The 22,329-nt window shown below is 35.2% G+C and overlaps 1 protein-coding gene across 1 annotated transcript in view; it reads left to right on the forward strand.

Moving 5' to 3' along the window:
- The first annotated feature begins 1,260 nt into the window (after positions 1-1,260).
- Positions 1,261-22,329, forward strand: part of LOC136037999 (lamina-associated polypeptide 2, isoforms beta/gamma-like) — a 56,945-nt gene continuing 35,876 nt past the window's right edge. Inside the window, exon 1 of the mRNA XM_065720913.1 lies at positions 1,261-1,535. Coding sequence (XP_065576985.1) covers positions 1,326-1,535 — 210 coding nt within the window. The 5' untranslated portion in view covers positions 1,261-1,325. The remainder of the gene's footprint in view (positions 1,536-22,329) is intronic.

Genomic DNA, 22,329 nt, shown 5'->3' on the forward strand with positions numbered 1-22,329 from the left:
AATTTGTAATTAAAGAGTAGGGTAAAATTCTAGTTAATTGACTTCTTGCTATCTCGGAAAGGGTTTAGGTTAGGAAAATGAAACTTTCAGGGATGAATCTACAGACTAAAGTATGCCCTGGGAAGGTATTTTGAAGCCACTACCTCCACTCCACCCTCTAGAGGGCCCTGACCTATGAAGACCTTTGAAAATATGTGTGTTTTAAAAGTGAAACCTTGCAAAATAGATCTTCTGCTTAATTGAAGTACAATAACATTATTTTCAGCTTCATAACTTTGTTAAATTCCATTTTATAAGGTTTTAAAGATATGCAAATACATGTCCTAAATTTTGAAAAAAACATTGATATGGCTCAAAATTCTACTCAAATAACAGGAATTGTATTTCAAGAACTAAAGGCAGAGAAAAGGCAACTAGTAACTGTAAATTGCAAAATAGATGTACCTTGCAAAATAGATCTTCTGCTTAATTGAAGTATAATAACATTATTTTCAGCTTCATAACTTTGCTCAATTCCATTTTATAAGGTTTTAAAGATATGCAAATACATGTCCTAAATTTTTGAAAAAAACATTGATATGGCTCAAAATTCTACTCAAATAACAGGAATTATATTTCAAGAACTAAAGGCAGAGAAAAGGCAACTAGTAACTGTAAATTAAGGTAAAATGTTGTTTTGTCAAAACTCCAATAGGTATATACCTGTCATGTGGGCAAATTTCAGGGCCCTCTAGAGGGAGAAGGAGTGGAGGTGGGTACTTTAAAATACCTTCCTGGGCATTCTTTAGTCTGTAGATTCATCCCTGAAAGTTTTATTTTCCTAACCTAAACCATTTCCGAGATAGCAAGAAGTCAATTAACTAGAATTTTACCAAGAGTAGGCCTGTCCTGAAATTTTGTTTAGGATTTAAATAAAATAAGAACTCCCCACATGGGAGTTCTTTGTGTAACACCATCAAGATTCAATCAATCTGTGTGGGACTTGTAGTGTGCTTTGAGAAAGCTATGTGTCCACAAATGTTAGAAGCATTGTAAGTCATACAGTGAGTTAGCTCAAAGTCTGTGTTACTGTAGATTATTTTAGAATATAAAAAATAGTAAAGCAAGAATTGATAAATACAACAGATAGAGACAGAGAAAAGGTCCTTTTTTTTATCTCTGTGATGATGAAAACAAACAAAAGGAGTAGCAAAAAGTAAACACTTTAAGAAGTGGACAATTGAGTATTAGGGATTTCAATTTAACTGAGAAGAAATTCACTATTTTCATTGCCATAATTTGTTTACAGTTTTCCCTTTAAATTTTTGTCACATTTTTGATATAAAATGTCAAATCATACCAAGGAACAACTAAAAAATGTTCTAATCAATCATGGTGTTTCAACCCCACCTTTGTCTGCAAAGAAAGAAGAATATATTAAGCTGTATGATGAGTATGTAGCCCCAGTAATATCAAACAAGGGTGAATTTTCATCAGATGATGAACCTGATACCAGCAATGTTGCTGATTCTGGCTTAATTAGAAACATCATACAGGTATATTCCTTTTGTTTATTCATTTTAATTACCAGGCTGGGCTGTGTCCCAACATTAGTTTAAGCAGGTTGCCTAGGCTAACAGTCTTGTATGATCTTGGTAAGTGGCTGTACAGCAGCCTATGATCTTGTACAGTGTTGGCTCTCCAAAATGAGACAGGCTAAAACAAAAATACAGACAGGCAAAGCCTAGAACTGGGGCTCTTAAGAAGGAGTTAGGCTATTTAAAAAAAAACAATTCTTTGGCATACTTCATTGGCCTAATATGCAGACAAATTATGGTCAATACTTTCTGATGGTATTCTTATTGTAATTCAATCCCTTTATCTCATAGTGGATGCACCTTCAAGTTAAATTAACTGCAATTTGTCTGCAAAAGTAACAATTAAGAATTGTTCTCTGACCACGATTCCTTCTCAACTAGGTTGCTAAGAGAAATCACCAACAAGGAGTGTTGAACAATATTTTGATTAAACAATATTGATATTTTTACTTTCAGTAATTGATATATTGGTTTTGATAATTCTCATAAATTTTTTGCTCAGATTAACTGTAGGGTTTGGCAAAATTCAATAATGAAATGTGTAATTAAAGAGTAGGCCTGTCCTGAAATTTTTTTCCAGATTTTAAATAAAATAAAAAGACTCATTACATGAATGGACTTTACAAAACCCTGATTTGGAATTACTTGGGCTCAGGATAAAGAAAAATCAGATGATGGCTATTTTTGGCTATTCAAATCAGTAAAATGTCAATATTTTCCCCTTAGAGTTGGCTCAGCCTTTCAGTGATTAAATAAAAAATATTTTATTCAACTGGAAGCCAGGAGCAACATTTAAACTTACTAGAGGATAAATTTTTTTCCTTATATAAGGGGAAAACCCTGACTCAATACCTTGCTCTTCATGCCAAGTTTCTTTTTATATTTCAAAAATCTCCTGACTTGAATTAAATGCCTTTTGTGTTTCAAGAGTTGTTTTGAAATAACCAGGACAAAAAGTTAAAAATAGCATAAATAGCAAGGTATTGAGGAGGGGGATCCACCCTCATATACAGGATAATTTCTGCTTGCTTTAATGCTGCTCATTACTTTTAGTTGGAAAGTTATTTTTTTTTAAATTTAGCCTAGTTTCTGATCATTTTTCAAATAATGTTAGATAATACACCTTTTCTCTCAATATACAATCTTCCCCTGAGAAAATTCCTCCTTGGAAAGTTTCTCCCATGCCAGATCCTGCTTCCCCAAGACAACTCTACCCCTGCTAAAATTTCCCCATAAAAAAAAAAAAAATTTGCAGACAATTCCACCAGGAAAATTATTTTTAGCCTATTTTTGTTTAAAAAATTGTTTTCCTTCTAATTTCTAATTGTTTTTCAAATTATGCCAGAGATCATCCCTCTGCAGAAAATTTTCCCCTTAATGTAAGGTTTCTCCCATGTGAAGTTTCTCTGATGGCAATATCTACCTGACAACTTCAACTCCTCTGAAAATTTTATTTATTTATTATTTATTTATTAATACCAAATACGGTAAGCTTTCAAGCCCTTGTATTTGGGCTATTTCCCAGAACATCTTCAAATGTTGAATTGGCAGAGAAAGTAGGTAAAATAAAATGACTCATATAAGAATTCTAAGAAATTCCCTTAAGTATTGTTTTCCTTTGAGAGTTTATCCCTGGAAACTTCCTTCCCCTTGGTAAATTCTCCTGTTGGAAAATTCCCCCCCCCCCCACATGGAGAATTTTTCTCACAGAAAAATCACCCTCCCCAAAAAATGTCTTTACTTCCCTATAGTAAATACTATATGTGAATGCAGGACAAATTTCAAAACTTGCAACCCTTTCCTCAGGGACTTGCAGGGGGTTCTCTCCTCCCTGGAGGCATGATTACTTAACCTTTCAACTGTGCTGATCAAAATGGCTATCTCAAATCTCTGATCAGGACTTCAGGAAAAAGGAACATGGGTGTGAGGGGAAATCTAGTTACCCTCCTGTTGTGATGGTCATAAAGTGGGGATCTAGAACTGTTATTTCCATTTTAGCAAACCCTTTCCTGATCTTATTTGACCATTGGTTTGATATGATCTCCCTTGCAAAGAAATGAAAGAAAGAAAGAAAAAAAAAAATAAAACCAATAAACATGCTTTTGTGATCTTTCTTCTGGCAAAAGTTTCACAGGTTATAACAGCACATTGCTTACTTGGCTGCAGCCTGGTATTGTTTCCAACTACATTTTCACAAAACAAAAATTCTTGTGCAAAGCTTGTCACATATTACCTTCTTCTTGTGCATACATTACTCTATATCAATAGGATTAAAACCCATAATGAATAGTCCACCTTCTGGTGGACTAGCAATCATATATAGTTCTTAAATTACCTTAAATTACCTTAAATCGCATTTGCCAGCGAGATAAGGTGGTAGATCCTCCTGTAGTTCTTGCTGGTGGTGAGTGATGTAATTATGTTGGCTTAGCTTCCCAGTCCAGCCTCCACTCGGCCCTCTCCCAGTCCCTGTCGACTCCAGCCTTGAAGGAGTGGGGTGTCTCAGCTTGGATGGTAGACTTGGATAGGCTATTCCAGAGGGGGACCACCCAAATGGAAAAGAAACCACGTCATTCCCTTCTCCGACATCCAGGCAGGTGAAGCTTAAGACTGTGACCTCTTGAATTGTTAGCCAAAGAGGGGGTGAAGATCTGGTTCAGGTGACCGGATTTGAAAATTTTGTGTGCCATGATCACATCTCCTCTATATCTTTGATAGGTGAGGGTTGGAAGTCTCAGAGATCCTAGGCGATCCTGGTAAGGGACATTATTTAAGCCACGGACCAGTTTGGTTGCTCTCCTTTGGACACTTTCAAGGGCTCTTGTGTCCATTTTATTTTGGGGAAAGGCCAAAGTCAAGCCAAACTCAAGGTGGGGACAGACAAGGGATTTATAAAGTTTTATAACCACACATGACTTTCTGGTTACAAAAGAGCGCTTAATGAGTCCGAGAGCTCGATTAGCTTTTGCAACCTGAGCCTGAGTGTGGCTGTGGAATTTTAAATTTTTGTCCACAATGATGCCTAAGTCTCTTTCCTCGGCAACTGCTTCCAACTGATCACACCCTATATGGTAGGGATGGTGGGGGTTATTGTGCCCTAAGTGCAGTACCTTGCATTTTGTTGCATTGAATTGTAGGGCCCAAGTTGATAGCCTGTCAAGGTCCAGCTGAATGCAGGCTCTTTCTTCTTCAGTTTCAGCAGGCCCAATGAGCTTACAGTCGTCAGCATATAATGTTAAAAGGTTGCATAGATAAGTTGTACAGTCGTTAATATATATGCTGAACAATGTTGGCCCAAGGATGGTTCCCTGTGGGACGCCGCTTATAACCGGGGAAGTGGAGGAGAAAACTGGATCGCCATTATCAGTGTAGATCATGACACGTTGAGATCTGCCAGTTAGGGATGCTCCAATCCAATCAATCACATCCTCATGCACCTGATAAGCTTTAAGCTTCAGCAACAGGTATGAGTGTTCAACTTTGTCAAAGGCTTTGGCTTGGTCGAGTAAGATAATGTCTACCAGTTTACCCATATCCAAAATTTTAGGTGCATGATCATATGAGTGAATAAAGTTGGTGTTGATTGACCTGCCCCTGCGAAATCCATGTTGTCTATCGCTAATAAGTGTATTTTCTTCTAAATAATTTATAAGAGCATGGTTAATGATACCTTCCATGATCTTGCAAATGGCTGAGGTTAGGCTTATTGGTCGATAATTTCCTGGGTTATCCTTGTCACCTTTCTTAAAAATTGGTATAATATTTGCTGTTCTCCAATCATTTGGTACTGACTTTTTGGCCAGGGACATGTTGAATATTCTGGAAAGGGGGAGGGAAATGTGAGCAGCAGATTCTATCAAAAGCCGAGGGTGGAGATTATCAGGTCCAGCAGCTTTGTTGGAGTTTAAACTTCTTAGTATTTTAAATGCATCTTCTTGAGTAATGATTACAGGGGACATTGGGTTGTGTACTGTTACAGGAGGTATGGTTGGGAGTGTAATGTCAGGTGGCTTAGAGGTGAAGTTTGTGCAAAATCTGGCATTCATGCAATCAGCGATTTCTTTCGGGTCAGTAGTACTGGAGCCATCTGATTTTTTTAGCCTGTTGGTGCGTCAACGGGAAGGGTTATTAGCTGTAACATAGCACCAGAACTTTTTTGGGTTTTTCTTTGACTCATTTGCAATAGATTCTTCATGGTCTTGGATAACTTTTCTTGTCATGTTTCTCAGCTTGTTTTGGAGCATGGCGAATTTGTTGTGATGGTTGTTACACTTGCATTTTAGGTATTTATTCCATGCTCTATTTTTCTTTCTGATAATTTTCTTAATATTCCTGGGAAGGTATGGAAGATTCTTTGGTTTATCTGACCAGTAAACCTTTGTATGCTTCCTACATGCACCTAGTAAAGTAGACATAAAATGATTCCAACTAGATTCAATGTCTGTCTCATCTGATAATCCCTCATCCCTATTTATATTAGCTAGTTCTTCATGGATTAAAGCATAATTGGTAAAAGTTCTCTTAAGTTTATCATCACGACTATGGTTAATATTAATGTCATTCATTATACATATGTGGTCACTTGCACCAATAGCTGGGAGGTAACAAGTGGAAGTAATCCTCTCAGGGTCATTGGTAATAAGGAAGTCAAGTAATGATGGTTGTTGTGAATGTCTAAATCTAGTGGGTTGCATTATTATCTGAGTTAGGAAGTTGTCAGCAAGGGTTTGGATGGTTGTGAAGGAGGGGTTATTAGGGGGTGAGTACCCAATACCTTCAAACCAACGAACTTCTGGCATATTAAAATCACCATAAAGCACAAGTGATGAATTTAGATTACATAAGATCTGTATTACGTTAGAAACTGCTTGGTGAGATACTAGTTGGTTTGGAGCTGATGGGCTACAGTAAAGCACACCAATATTCACAATTTCAAATCCAATTAGAAGTCTAACTAATACATGTTCCACCCAAGTATTAGTAGGTTGAGAAATAGAAAAATCAATTTTATCTACCTTAATTCCAAGCCTAGTGTAGATAGCCACTCCTCTTCGACACAGGTTACTATCTAGGTTGCTCAGGAGTAAGTATCCAGGGATTTGAATATGTGCGTCATCCAATTTGGTCAAAGAGTTCTTAGGACACGCCTCACAAACACAGAAAACATCTACATCCTTTTCATAAAGTAACACTTTTAGTTCTGAGAGTTTTGGCACTAAAGAATCAATGTTTGTATATAATATTCTTAGTTGCGTCCGTTTTCTTTGGCCGACTGGGCTGTTGCTAGTTCCGGCTTTTGAACTCTGATATGGATTTTCGTCGCCCGAACTAGCAGTGACGTAGTTGGTCTCAGACGAATCAGATGCAGCACTTGATGGAGAGACAGAGCTCAAAACTGAAGCCGCGGAAACAAAAGGTTGAACTTATAGAAGTCTTTCTGGCTAGGCTTGATGCATTATTTACACTATTTACAAGGGATATGGGTAAGTCTAGTGAACCATCGAGCGAGGGGGGGGGGAAGGACTCCCTCCCCCCGGGGGATCACGTTTTTTGACACGATGGCGCCATCATGGATGAAAAGGTTTTTTTCACCAGCTGCTGCACGCCTCTTTATCTCTTCAATTAGCTCTTTCCTTCTCTGGCGGTCTTCATTGGATGCATCAGCAAAGAATGAGATACTCCCCCTCCTCTCTCTTGAGGCTTTCAATATATCCATTTTTATTTTGTAATCATTTATAGAAAAAAGGATTGGGTTGGGTCTGTCTATGGTATTTGCATTCTTACCATTAGGTAGACGTTTCAAGTTAGTAATAGCCCCGACATTAATTGATTATTCATCTTTTAAGTAAGTTGAGATGAACTGAGCATCGTTGGTTTGCAGAGGAACGCCATAGGCAATCAGATTAAGTCGTCTTCTGTTTCTGTCTTGCTCTTGTCTCACTATTTTGCGGACGTCTGTTTCGAGACGGGTGGTTATAGAGTTTTCCACAAGTTTCTGCACATCATCTATGGAAACCTTTGATTGTATAGCCATCTCAAGTGTTTCCACCTGAGCCCTCACAGTGTCCAAAGAAGTCTGCATATCAGATCTGAAACCAGCAAACATGTCACGCATTTCACTACAATGGGATTCGAGAGTGCTTTTCACTATATTTGGAACATCAGGCTTACTGGAACCTGTTTTACATAATGGCATGTCCAAATACTTCCAAGTCTTTCATTCATTTTGCAGAAAATGTTGTATTCGGCTGTACTCATTCCTAGACATGTTGCACAGAGCCATTTATCACATTCATCACACTGAATGGCTGGCGAGGACTCACTCAGAACACAACCAGAGACAGCACACTTATCGACTCCTTTTTAGGGTGTTGCGGGTTTTAGGCGTTTTGAGCTATTGGACGCCATAATTTCAGAATGAGCGGCAACGCTGGCGGAAAAATTCAACACTGATAGCGCTTAATGAAGAACGGGAAGATGTGCAATTCCCTGGAGAATTGAAATTAAAATGAATTGCCCAAAAGTCTAAATATATCAATCACAGCACTGAGGTAGGTCCCTTAAATCAACACCTAGGGTAACACAAGACCAGAGAAAATGCAAAAAACAAAGAAAAACAGTTTTATCTCACAGTTTAATACATATATATCCAGGGTTCAAAATTATGCAACCATATGTATTTGTTATTGTTTATTCATATATCAAGTTCTGCTGTTGATTCTGAGAGAATTGATACAGCTTATAACTTTATGGCTATAAGGGCTGGGAATCTTGTGATTGTCAATGTCTACCTTCCTACAAACTACAGTGACAAAGAATTAGATAACCAATTCTTGACAGCAGTGCAAGCTCTTGCAAAGTGCAGCAGGACTATTATGCTGTCTAAACTGGAATGCATTGTAATCAGAGACTATAACTGTAATCTAGTTGACAACTTATCTCTTGGGTCCCTGGTGACCCTAAGTGCACTTGAAAGTTGGTATTGTGTGCTCCCAAAAGACAAAGATTTAGCATTTGTACATGCTAGTTGTATTGTCAAATATAGACTATGTTGCATGCACACTAAACATGAGTGGCACAGTGAGTGTGCTAATGGGAAGTCACTCTGACCACATCCCAATTGAAGCATGTGTTAATGTGTGTATCCCAAAGGGCAAAAGTACTTCAGAGCTGCAAAAAATTCAAAGTTTGCTATTTTACCCTCACCCTAGCAGTCAGGTAGTCTACTTGACTTTTCATTATAGAATCTGCACACCTTTTGGTTGTTTTGAATCTACAGCCAGTGTAGTGGCATATTACCCCTCTTCAATTCCCTTGGGACTTGTGTATCTTCTTTGTTTACTGTTGATTTTATACAATGTTGCAGGTGTATAGATGCCTAGTATTTGTTTTTTGGCAATTCACAGATTAAGTGTACGGAGTTGCTTATTTTTATATAGAAAATAAACCTGTCCAGAAGACAGTGATAATGAACAAGAAGAGTCATATTGGTACCAGCTTGACATCTATCCTTAAACTGCTGGGGATAGGCAATTCAAGTATCTACACTTCCCACAGGTCCAAAATCACACGTTCTCCCCTCTCCAAAGTTTTGGAAGCCCCTTTGCAAATTAGCATGGCTTCTAAACAAGATTGCAAATGGAAGTTGTGTAGTCCAACCAAGGCCCTAGATTTCTGTACAGGCTGCAAAGTGGGTCTTGATCAACACTCTAAAAGCTGTTTTGTGTGATGGATGTGAAAAATGGCTTCACATAGACTGCCTTAAAATGTCCATCCCAGAATATGAATTCTTCACAAAAATTTCAAATTTTGGAGATATGTAGTGGTACTGTCCATTTTGCACACACTCTAGTGCCCCAGCTGACCCCCTTTTGTTTGCAGAAATTTCAAATCTAATAACTTCCAAGGTCCTAAGTGCCTTGAGTTTTGCATAAATAGTGAAAGGTGTGGTGGAACAGCTCAGAAATGACATTACTGCTAGGATAGATAAAGTCAAAGAGCATGTTGGTGACCTCAAGAAAAACATGGCTGATAAATGTGCTGTTTCAGAGGTAAAAAAAAATATGACAGAGTGTTACGGGGTGGTTTTGTTAAATAATTAGTTAGTGTTTATTTTAAAGGGGGTTTGCGTGGAGTTGCTTGGGACTTTTCTAAGTCTTAATAGTTTGATGTGGATATGGGAGCTAAATTATTAATAAAATAAAAAGGCTTCGTATAGAATCCCCGGTAACCTGGGAGACAGAACCATCTCGGTGTTGTTCGAGGTCTCTTGAAACAAATATAGATTCCCTTGGGACCGTGCCTGAAAGCTAGAGGAACTGTACCTGATGCCCTAATACATAGACAGAAGATGATTAAATACAATAAGGTTTATTTACTTACAATATACAACTTTTGACAAGATAGCTTCAATGTCTTATTGCACTAAAAGGTGAACATGAGAAATTGATCTAATGCATTCGAATCCTTCCATAAAACTAACTCTTTGCCCTTGCGTTGGGCTCATATATCCAACGCGCGATTTCTCTGAACAAACACCCGCCAGACAGGCTTAGTGACCTGTGGAAGTTGACCTCCACTACTATTGGTAATATTTAATTATGTGACTAGTCACGCATCCAAAAGCTTTTCTTTGGCAAGGATTTCTCTTTTGGTTTTGAGAAAAACCCATAGGTCAGAATAACTGGTTACTTTGTTAAGTAACATTTTTTTTATCTAAATGCACATAGTCTAATTGCGTTGGACTATGCAGACTGTTGAAAAACTCAGGGGTCAGAATAACTGGTTACTTGACTTGTTAAGTAACCTTTCACTTATCTAAATGCACGTAGTTTAACTGCGTAGGATTATGCAGACTTGATAAATTTAGCAACTGTTAAATTCTAAATGATTTTATCCAAACCTTTTTCAAATTGAAATTTACTAAAGGGGTGTGACTGAGAAATTTAGTCCTGAATTTAAGAGTTCCTAGAAGAGTATGGATGAGAGATTTGGTCCTATATTTGAGGATTTCTAAGGGGATGTGAATGAGGGATTTGGTCCTGAATTTTATACAGGGGGGGGGGCTGGTCTATATGTTACATATCCCCTTTCCCATTGTAGATTGATGTCCCCATCAATCAGTCTAATCTCTCTTTTTAAATATTGCATTTTATTCCTTATTGTTTATAAAAATTTTATTATAATTCCATAACCTTGTAAATGATGATTAAAATTTAAGAAATATTTTCCTACACCTTATATATATATGTCCTGCACCTAGCACTAAAAAAAAAATCATTTAAACACAACACTTGACATTAACTGTTATTACACTCGAATACCTGGTTCCAATTGTTCATTTTTACTTTATATCTTTTAACTGTTTTAACTGTTAATCTGATTTTTAATTGATCCCAGGTATTTTAACAATAAGAATAAAAATACACGACGTAATATAATAAGATTTTCACTGGCACTTTTATTTACTTAAATTTATGATTCACTATTTGGCACTTTTGTTTTTTTAAATGTTCATCACTTATTAGTTCTGGATATTAGTTTCACACCAATCACAATTTTCGTGTCCTTGCCCTATATACTGATTGAACAAATATATTGTCATTTTCTAATTTATCACCATTTAGCAAAAGTTACATAATGTTTTTGTTTTTACGCTTTTACAAAATGGGAAGCGCGGGACTCAGAATCACCTATCCCCAGCAGTTTAAGTACAAAGGTACGGCCGGTACTACAGTTCTTCTGTTCTGCTCCCGCTCTCTTCTGCATTTAAGCGTTATCTTAATTGTCTTTTGCGTTATCTTAATTTAATTCAATAGACTGGAGTACTATCTAACACCTTACTTGTTAAGTGATTCCTAAGTTAAAAAATTAGGACTTAGGATCTCCTGAATTGGGTTCACTAATGGTGTATTTGCGTGGGTATGTTGTCGTACCCGCTGGCTGGATGTTTCGTTTTCTCTAGTCTACATCGTATAGTCAGAAATGATAGATGGGTGATAGTTTTCCGGTTGAATCAGACGTGTCTTGGGCATTCTTCGGTGGTTGATAAATCATTATAGGTGTTTTGTAGTCTTTGACCATGACGTTTGTTGGCCAATGTTAGTAGTATGCCAAATTCTGTAATAAAAATTTCCAAGCAGAATCATGTTGTTAACATATAAAATGGTACTAGTGATACGATAATATAAAGCGTTATTGTAATTTTAAATTGCATAATAATAGTACATAATTGCATAACAGTAATATTATATTTTTTTTTCAAACATTCAAAGTGAAATCGAATGTACGATTTCTTAAAAGAAATTTTAAATTATAATAATTCTCAGGTACATTTGAAGTAACGTGAGGTATATTTGGTCATATAGCAACTGAAAATAGTTATATTGGTACTACACTATTACTATATTATTATGATTACATGTAAATATAAGAACACGGCACCAAAGAGGGTTATATATATATGTAAGATTATATAGAGGTCTTAATGTTTTAGATCGTATTTTAATCAAAAAAAAAATTGAACCTCCAATGCGTGATTAGTCGAGAAGTAATACATTTTGCATCATAGCCTTTCAATTATCACGCCTTGGAACGTTTTTTCCCTTTTCCTGAAATAGATCAGCAAAATTACAAGAGATGACCTCTTAAATCTCTTGTACATAAAAAGATAGAACGAATTTTTTCGTTCTTGTTAGAGGTCTATATTTACATAAAGATTTTCTGCCAAGAGTATTTTTGATGTATATGCCAAAAAGTAATACAGTATGTTGTATCATAGCCTTCTAGCTGTTATACACCAACAATATTTCTACAGTAGGGAAAGGATGTTACGTACGGAGAAAGACCTCTTAATTTCCCCGGATTTTTACATCCTCCCTGTTAAAATGGCTTAAATATCATCCGGAGCAGTAGGGTTCAATTGATGCATCTCTTGTGCCTCAATTGCATCAGTGTTTATCCTTTTTCTCTTCAGTATTTTCCCATAGTTAATTGTTAGTAGCGCTCTTATTGTTAGTGAAATAAGAAATACCATGAATATTGTGATTATAATATTATACCATGAGTTTGGTGAGAACAAACCGTACTGGCTCTCCACGTATTTCAATCTTTGGTCTTCGTTAGTGAATAAGGGTATTTGCATATCTAACGCTTCCTTTATTTTTGTTAATTGCATTGTACCTTTGATCTTTTCTATTTTTGGCCATATGGATGTTTTAGATTCTTCATCATTTATATTCGGAATCGTGAAGGACAAGTTTATTCCTTGAAAATTTATTATTTTTGGGCTCATGACGTTAGTGCTGGTTGTGATTAGAGGTGTTTGGACGGTTGTTTCTTTAGTTACAAGTCTGCAACCTTGTTTGATTGTAATAGTCCCAACATCTTGTAATAATATTTCGGTTCGATAGCTGGGGTCAATTTTTTCTGTATTATTATAACAGGATAGAGTTCCTACCGTCTTTTTAGGTACTGTAAATAACCATAAGTCGTTCCGTAAATTAATGAAAGTTTCTCTTTTGGTATTTCTTATTAAGGCTTCACAAGAATCAGGAATATTTTGTTGCTGCGATTCCTTTAGGAATAGATCTAGCATGCATGATCCTATCTTTACGTTATATATAGGTAATGTAAGTTGGCAGACCAAATTTTTAAATGACACGCATTCTTTTAATTCTTCGGTATTTGCTAACGCGTATTTTCTTCTATCTTGATCTATTAACATATATTCCGCTTCTGGGATGATGCTCATGAAGGAGTTTGTCTCTTTAATGTTGATGGGAAATGTAGATATTTTGTATAGGTCGTATATGGATTGTTGATTAATCAAAGGAATTGTGACTACAGCAAATAGTTGCTCATTGATCTCGGTAATATGCACCTTTAGTTTTGTATAATATAAAAACAAGTTAGCTACTTCTGGTTCTACTGGTAAGTGGAGACCAAATGTTAAGTGAGTCTTTATTTCGTTTAGGATGTTCTTAAGATCCGAGGGATCCACTAAGTCGTAAGAAAGAGTACCTCCTGTTAGCTCAAATAACGCGAACTCAAATTTACTGACATCAGTAGCTAAGTTCAACAAAGACATAATAACAATGTCTAGTGACACCATTGTTAGGCTGGAATCAGAGATTACTCTGTCTACTTCATTTTTTAAATAGTTCATTGTGCTGACTGTTCTTGATATTTTTTTGGATATAGCCTCGATTTTGTCTTTTTGGTAATTGGCTATGCTTGCTTGTATTTTTTGGACATGTAGTGTTGTATTCATGGCTGTGTTGAGCCTTTTAACATTATCTCTTAGTATATTCAAATCTTCTTCGGTTGACAAACCGAATAGTCGGGAAGCAAGTTCTCCTACTATCGGGATTAGACTTGTTGATCGTTTATATTTACTTCTTCGGAAAAATACTTCGAATATACGTGTAGTGCTTTGTTTAAGTTTTTGTATTTCTGTATTGAATAGTTCAAATAACGCCTCTAACCTTTGTCTATATAAGATAAGGAATGCCTGATGAGTTGAGACTTTATGAGCATTCTCCATGGTTAATTCCGGGAGGGGTTCTAATTCATCCTTTGCTGGTTCGTCAGCCATGGCCAGTCGCGCGCAAGTTTTTTTACCATCTATTGTCCAACATTCTCTCCAGTGACCTTCATCTTGACATTTTTTGTCTCCATCCACACATCGTGTTCTTCCATAGTCTGTCTCGACAAAAGGGATTTGCCATCTAACTTGTATTCTTCCCTTTTTCGAAGAAGTCCATATCCAGCTAGTTGATTGCCATGGTTGCCTTACTGTTATTAAAATTTCATCGTTTTTAATTGGCATTAGTACACCAGGGATAGTACTTGTAGTAATTTCTGATATTGAGGTATCCAACTCTATTGGTTGTGGGTCAGTCGTCGTGGGGTTCGACGAGGGGAATGTTTCTTCCACTTCTGTTATTGGGGTATGTTCAGTTTCGATTGTTGTTGGAGTGAAATCAGTTTCTGCTGTGGTTTCCTCGTTCTGAGTATCGTATTTCCAAAAAGTAGTCGTTTCGTATTCCTTTTCGGTGCTTCTGGGGATTTCCATTAATCCGTTTGTGCTTTCGTCGGTATAAGACGTAATACGTGGAACATGGGCGGTCGTGTTGATTTTGGTAGCTTCCGTTGTGACGTTTATTATTCTACAGAAATATTGACATTTAAACTTGTATTTTGGATTGCTGGTATCATTAGTGGAATTTAATCCCACTTCAATATTTTCTATACCTCTTATTATCTCTGGTATTTTATTTGTTCGCGTTACGAGGTCAGATACAATGCTTGTTCCTTGGGTTTCAGTTGTAGCGGTTTGCTTTGTGTATTGGGAAATACTGGTTATGTCTCTCGTTTCAACCTTCGTTGGTTTTATTTCAGATAAATCTATTTTTTCTTGTATTGGTCTGTTCTTGGCCCTGTTAATTTGTTTTGGTCCATTCCATAGTTCTTTGAAGAAATTCCATAATGTGGGCAATTCGTTCAATAACGCATATTGTCCATCGTAAAATTTTCTTTGTCTAAGTTGCGCCTTGATTGGCTCAATTGTATCTTGGGTTTCTTTATCGATATCTGAGTTTTGGTCCTCGTTAATTGACCTTCGTTTTCTTTTTTCAATGGTTTTTCCGAATCCTATAGCTTTATCGATTTCGGCCATTTTCGTATCAAAATCATCTACTATTCTTTTTGTTTTGACCTTGGGAGAGTTAGGGGATGTTTCTTTCTTTTCCTTATGATTGTTTTTGCTTGCTTGTAGTCCCTTGTCTGATTTTAAAAATTGAAAAATTGATTCTTTTAGGTCAAATGTATTTTTCTCCAGTCTTATAACTTGTTGGAATAATGTTTCAAATGGTTTAGGTTCTAGCTTCATAAAAATTTTCCAAGCATTGTTACTAGTTAGAAGTGAATTTTCGTGTTTGAATATTATCCCATGCTTTACGACATCTTGTGTATGGGCACCTATACACACGGTCATCAAAAATGTTAAGATCATCTTTCTTATCTGTAATTAATATTTAATCAATTATTTCTGACAAAGTATGATAGAAGAAAAAATGGATTGCGCGACGCTGAGATTTATTAAGTATTATTGGAGTTTTTTGAAGATAGATTCAAGGGGCTAACACACTATTGTCATTACGATATAGTGTTAAAAAAATTAATTTAAAAAATATCAATAACTTTAAATTGGGGGATTAAAGTATATTAAAGATTCTTCCAATGAAGACTCGTGTCTGAATAGATTAAAGTGTCATTACGGAAGATCTTTGGCACCGCCCATTTCAGAAAAGGGGCTATTTTAAATAGAGAAAAACAAGGATTTTTTTTTTGGAAAATAGGGGGGAACACTCCCTAAAAATCACAGAATCTTAACGAAAATCATATAATCGTATTCGGCGTATCCGAGAACCTAGTAGCTAAAGTCTCATGTATCTTTCTCAAAAATGTTGAATTTTTTGTCAGAAAATTAATAATTGGTGTGTGTTTTTGGAAGATAAAATAATAATATTCAAGGGTGCAATCATTAGGTATTTAGCAAATTAAAGTACTAGCTTAGTCTCGCTAATAATCTATTAGGGAATTTTTTTTTTTTAAAGTTTTATTTTCGGTCTAGGATGGAGTTAACTCAAGACCTATTAGATGTTCTCTACTCTCATTGGGGGGGGGGGGATGGATAGACATTGGCAGTATTTATATTAAAGTTATCTTATTTAGTTACAAAAATACCTAGATATAAAGAAATTAATAGCACTTGTATTTTGAGAGGTTCGCCGTTAAACTTCTTTATAACTCCAAATAGTTAAAAACTAAAATTGTTTAAAATTTTCCTAAACAAGGAAAAATTTGCTTAAAACACATATCTGATAAATGTATGAAATAGTATGAAACAACTTGTGTGTCTGATACGGCTTGAGGCTTAAATTACTAATTAAGTATATGTAATAGAAGGATAGGCTTATTTTATTGTTAAAGTTTTGATTCATGGCATTAATTGGGTAAGATCTAATTATGGTTGGGTGGTTAATGTAGTTTGGAGCTTTAAAAGTAGGGATAATTATTATATTATAAGATTGTAAGACCTAGTAACTATGTTTTTAACTTATTACAGCCATTTTTTGTATGCACTTTGAGAAACAATTATAGCCTTTGCAAAACTCGCACAAATTCGAGAGGGTGTCTTATTGATGTATAATAGTTTGACTTTCGATAAATTAAGTGTTCTTTCGCATTTAAATTCATTCTAGCTTAAAACTACCTGGTTTAGTTGCAAAAGAAGAACAACCTTTGACTTATGACTTAAATCCTTTTTAAATTTAGTAGGATCTTAGCCTAACTTAATTAATAAGTTGTAGGCTACTAGTCCTTTGTAGTACAAATCTATATTGTACTTATTTAAAATGAGTTAAACTTTAGGTTAAGAATTTGAAAAGTTTCACAACTTGTTTCCTTTTATTTTTTTTTTTTTTTAAAGAATGATTGAATAAGAAAAAAAATAAGCATTTTCTCATTATGCAGAAATACTCTCTTATCCCAATTATCTTGTCGTTAAAAAAAATAAGCATTTTCTCATTATGCAGAAATACTCTCTTATCCCAATTATCTTGTCGGTTGAAGATGTGCCGTATAATTATGACTTTTCGAAAAACCTTTAGATTTGATGTATTCACTACCTCAGGTAGATGTAAGTAGATTATAATTGAGGGTTTTATTACAGCACTTTGCATTTGGAATGAGTCCTAGTCAAATTAAGAACAATGTTTTACTTTGTAAGTAGCAATATTTCAATAGAATGATGCGACTATTTTTGGTTCTTATACTAAATAAATATAGTAGTTAACTTTAGTTAGCTACTAAATTAAAAGTTAAGTGTTTAAGTTTCTTTTAAAAAGAAAGTTGTTTTCTTTTATCATTATATAAAAGTCTCGTTTTACAATACATTGTTCAGTTGTTTAGATGGGAAGACTATATTCTGTTATCTAAGCGAGATACATTAGTATACTTTGTGAACAAATGTTTATCAAATATAGTTATTGTGTTTTGATATGTTTTCAAAGCTTGTATTTTCAAAGCTTGACATTTGAAGTATTTTTCAAAGTTCGGACCGTGTCGTGAATCCATGTAGATCGCATAAGGTAAGAGATTGAATTTCGTTAAATAACCTTGGGACATTTTTTGTTAAAATTATGCGAAGAGAAACAAATTTTTTATTTTTTAAGTAGTAGGCTAAAGGTTAGTAGGCTAAGTGTTAAGTTTAGATTTTTCGTGTGTTATACGCTATTACACTTATTTATAATAGTTTGTAAAGTTCACAGGTCCGGCGATTTTGGTAATTTCTAAACCTATTTATCTTACTATAAGTATATGAATCAAGATAGTTATACGGAGGTTATATATATTTTTTTGTAATGTTAGTTTTGGTAAGCGTAATTGATTTTGAAGAATCATTACCTTATTGCCATATATTTCCTGTTTCGTTCTCCTTTCTGTTCCTGAAACGTTTTTACTTCATTTGATTTTATATTATTTTTTTTTTTTTTACTTTTAGTTGCATTTAGGGGTGTTTTGTTCAAACGCTACTTCTGCTATTATCTCGTAATAGTTTTCTTGGCTTTTGGGTCCGAAAATTGATAGTAATTGTAACCCGTTTACAAGTTCTCTTCCAAATTTCATGTTTTTAAAATTGGAAGTTAAGGAGGGGTGAAGTTTTCGTGCCTCTTTCCTTAGCTTTTTTACTTTTCTTAGGTCAACTAACGTTAAATGTGGCTTCCAGATCTCTTGATTTACAATTCGTACTCCGCTTTTGGTAATTTCTTTCGAGACTTCTTCTATGATTGGATTTAGGCGCGTTTTAACTACCTCTTCGTTCTCTAATTTCGCATATATAATTTGTATACAAATATATAAAATATATATATTACAAATATATATATTTGTATATTGTACAAATATATAATTTGTGTTCAATTCTTGACAAATTTGGCAAACTTTGTGTTTTACATGGAAACCAAGCTGTTCGGTTTTTGAGGTATCTGGGGGGAGTTTTTATGGTTCTAGTTTTTAGATCAAAACTGTCCCCATTCCTCAACCTAGTAAGGTTGGGATAAATTAAGGTTCCATTTAATGGCATGATAGTTCTTTTTCAATTTTTGTTATTTATAAGCAGGTTAGTAAGTTAATTGGCGGTTACCTTGGTACTGGTTTCTTCTAGAATCGCGTATGACGTGTTTATTAAGGTATTGGTTTCTATTCTCTGCCAACCAAATTTTTCATTTATTTTACACGGTTCTTCCTTGTCTACAAATTTAGAAAAGTTACATAAGGGAGGAGGAAAAAATAAGGGTGGTAAAGGGTAAAAAGGGACCGTCTAGTTCATAATTTTCTGTTATTCTTAAAATTGGCCCACTATTGGCCAGTAAATTGCACTGTGACTTTAAAAGGTAGGGGGTTTTAAATGTTAATTGGAAGTCCTTTTCGTTGATTCCAGGTCCGTTTTCCATGTACATTATGTATTTCTTTAGGAAAGTGGGAATATAGAGGCTTTGCATGGAATAATTAATGTCCGTTTTTCTTAATATTTGCCGTATTTTCTTCCTGCATAGATCTTTTAGACTGAGTTCATCTGAGGTCGTGTGAATTATTTTATAAGTCAATTCCTTACGAAAGCATAGTGGGCTAGCTGTGTCTAGGAATTTCTCATACACAATAATGTCTTTATCTGGCAAAATTTTTGATCCAAAATTTTCATCATTCTTGTAGAATTTTGTCGTTACATTTATTAACTCCATATACTGTTCATCATAAATATAATGGCTTGAATTTTTTACAATTATTGGGTCAAAATTAGTACTGTATCTCAAATAGTGCTCATATATTCCCAACAATATATTTTCATCTTCCACAATTTTGTAATTCACATTTAGTAGTAAGTCCAGAAACTTTAAGGGCCATATTATTTTGAAACCTGATTCTTGTTCTATATGCCAAAAATTTTCGCGTATTAAAGATGCTATTAAAGGATACGCAACGGGGGGCATCGCTCGGAGTAGGGCTGCGAAAGTGTATGCAGCATTCTTGTGCCTATAATCGTAATCTTTGCTCAATATTTCCAGTGAAAATGATCCGTATAATAGGATGATTATTCCGTGTATTAGGAGATCCTCGTTAAAAATAACGGGAACTTTCAATAATGAATATAAGGTATTATATTCCAAGTTCCTTACTGCATTAGTTATTGCAGATTCGAAGATTATTTCCCGTAGTTCATAGTCTATTACTGAGAGGTTTGGTAAACTTAGAGTTTTATTTGAAATCCAAAATTCTGGTCTCGCAAACATTAGGTCTTGGTTGGTTTCTAGGGTGTCGGTATTACTTAAGGTTCTTTGTCTCGGCATTTTCCTGGTTAGTATTAGTCACACGTATAAGCAGGCTAATTATCTAATGAGTAATTACCTTTTTCCGCCTTGAGTCCTTTTGGTGATTCGTCTAAAAAAAATTGTAGATTTTGTTTATTGTTTGAATTTTTTTGATTTTAATTTACCTTTATATGCGTCTTTTTTTGCTTCTACCGATTTTTTTCTCTTTAAGAAAATGTTATTTCCCCTTACTGCGTAATTTTGGGACGTTGGATCATACATAAATTTGGCGTAATGTCGGATTTCATCTAAGGGGCGGTGAATTCCTTCGTACTTAATACAATTTTCATTTTCCTCGATCTTATAACAAATTTTCGGTGGTCTACATTTATCAATTAAAAGTAGATCGGTTTGATTCGGACCCTTGCAAAACCAATAGCTTATATTAAATTTTTGTTGTAGTTTTCTTATTAATAGTTGAAGGCTTGTTAAGTTTTTTCCTTTCTTATTTTTATTTGAATATTTTATTTTTACTTGTCCTCTCGCGGGTCGATATTTAGGAGTATTCGCTAATTTTAAGCCAAATCTATATGTATGAGGTTCAAATTTTGTTAAATCGTAATTGAGGTACCATGTTTCAGCATACGCCTCTTTACCATTCTCATCTTGAACTAAGACCGCGGCCGCATATATAATGTTTTCCTTAGCATGGATAATTGAAATAAATTCTGTATCTATAATGGCTTTGGACATATTTTGGTTGTAAATGGGATGTCAATTAAATTAAAAGGGACTTAGTAATTTGGAGAAATTGGAAATGTTGAATAACGAGTAGAGAAGTACAACGTATAGGGATTTTTATTCGAATTCTTTCAAACAATGTGCGAGTATTATATTATGGGTTGAATTGGTTGGTCCAACATGAGTTGAAGCAATGAAGAAATAGTAATTGGGAATTCGAACAGATACAGCGTATGAACTCATACGAAGTTCGTAGGCCGAGTCTGCACCAACTACCGACAATTGGCTTACGGTGAATTTGGTTTTGTCAAAATTCAATTTACAGTTTGTTGCAAATTACTAATATTTGTCCACTTTACTGCTGGCTGTAACAATGAAGAAGTAACTTTCAAGGAGTCCCCTCAGGTAGTACGCGGCAAAGCAAGTTGAAACACGCCAAGCCTTGCCACTACAACCCGCAAGGGCGCCTCGCTTTTTCTATTCAGGTTTCGTGTATAGTAGACTTCTTGTAATTTCGAATGTAATTCTAGTTTCGAAATCTAAATCGTCTGTCTATGCGTAAGGTTTAGCAATATTAATAAGCTTTCTAATCAACGTTTTGTTACAGCTGAGTTATACTTGTGGTAAGATAGTTTACCAAAGCTACGGGTTATATTATTAGAGAAATTAAAGTTTTTTAAGAATCAGGAAGTGTCTCGCCTACTTATCTGGCGAAACGTTTAGTCGATGGGGCAGTTTTAATTTTAACCCTTAAGATAATCCTTAACTTAAAGGAATTATTTTAAGAAAAATGTTAATGAAGCAATTGCACTCATGCGGTTAATCTTAGCAAAAATGTGATTTTGAACTCACTTAGAATAATGAGCACTCTTTGAAGATAGGCCAATTTTTCACTTGGAGTCTTTCAGCTTTCCTGAAAGGCACTTTCTTTTAAGGATGTTTTATTAAGGGATGGTTTCTTAGCGTAATTAATTGACAATTAGCAAAAAAATGATTATTTTATCATAAATTTTTTTTTTCTTTATCTTATCCAGGACTGGTAGATTTTTATTTTTCTTTTATTTATAATCTAATTTATCTGGTTTTTTGACAACTCGGCCTGACCTTGTTGTTATCTTCTCTTCGGTAGACTCGGTTTTTTTCTTTGGCTTCGCTAGCGATATCAAGTCAAACTTTTTATATTGTTTTTTAAGAAATTTTTGACCTTTAATTTGTGCCTTTTTAGCCTGGGCAGTTGCACTCTGTGGTCTTGTTCCTTCCACATCTTTGGGCTCATTTGTGCCTGATTCACTCTCAGTATCTGAGGAACTAGTTGTAGATTTAGTATCTGGTTCTCTTGAAGTAGAAGTTTGAGATTTAGGTGTAGATCCAGCTCGACCTTCGTAAATTTCTTCACCTCGTGAAGTGGAGGGTTTATTGATTGACTCGTCCTGTTGATCTCTGTGCTCAGGAGAATTGAACGATTCTTGGGAGCTTTGGGAGGATTCAAATGTCTTCTTGGGGTGCCTCCACTGCTTGAAAGCCATGTCTTCCGGGGGGTGAGGAAGTGTTTGTATTAAGGTTTCCTTCCAAGATTCCCAGTCCTTTGGTTTTGCCTTTGAGACAGTTATATCGTGATATTGTTGTTCATCTGTAGC

The sequence above is a fragment of the Artemia franciscana genome, chromosome 17 (assembly GCF_032884065.1).
Source record: "Artemia franciscana chromosome 17, ASM3288406v1, whole genome shotgun sequence".
In the NCBI taxonomy this organism is placed as follows: domain Eukaryota; kingdom Metazoa; phylum Arthropoda; class Branchiopoda; order Anostraca; family Artemiidae; genus Artemia; species Artemia franciscana.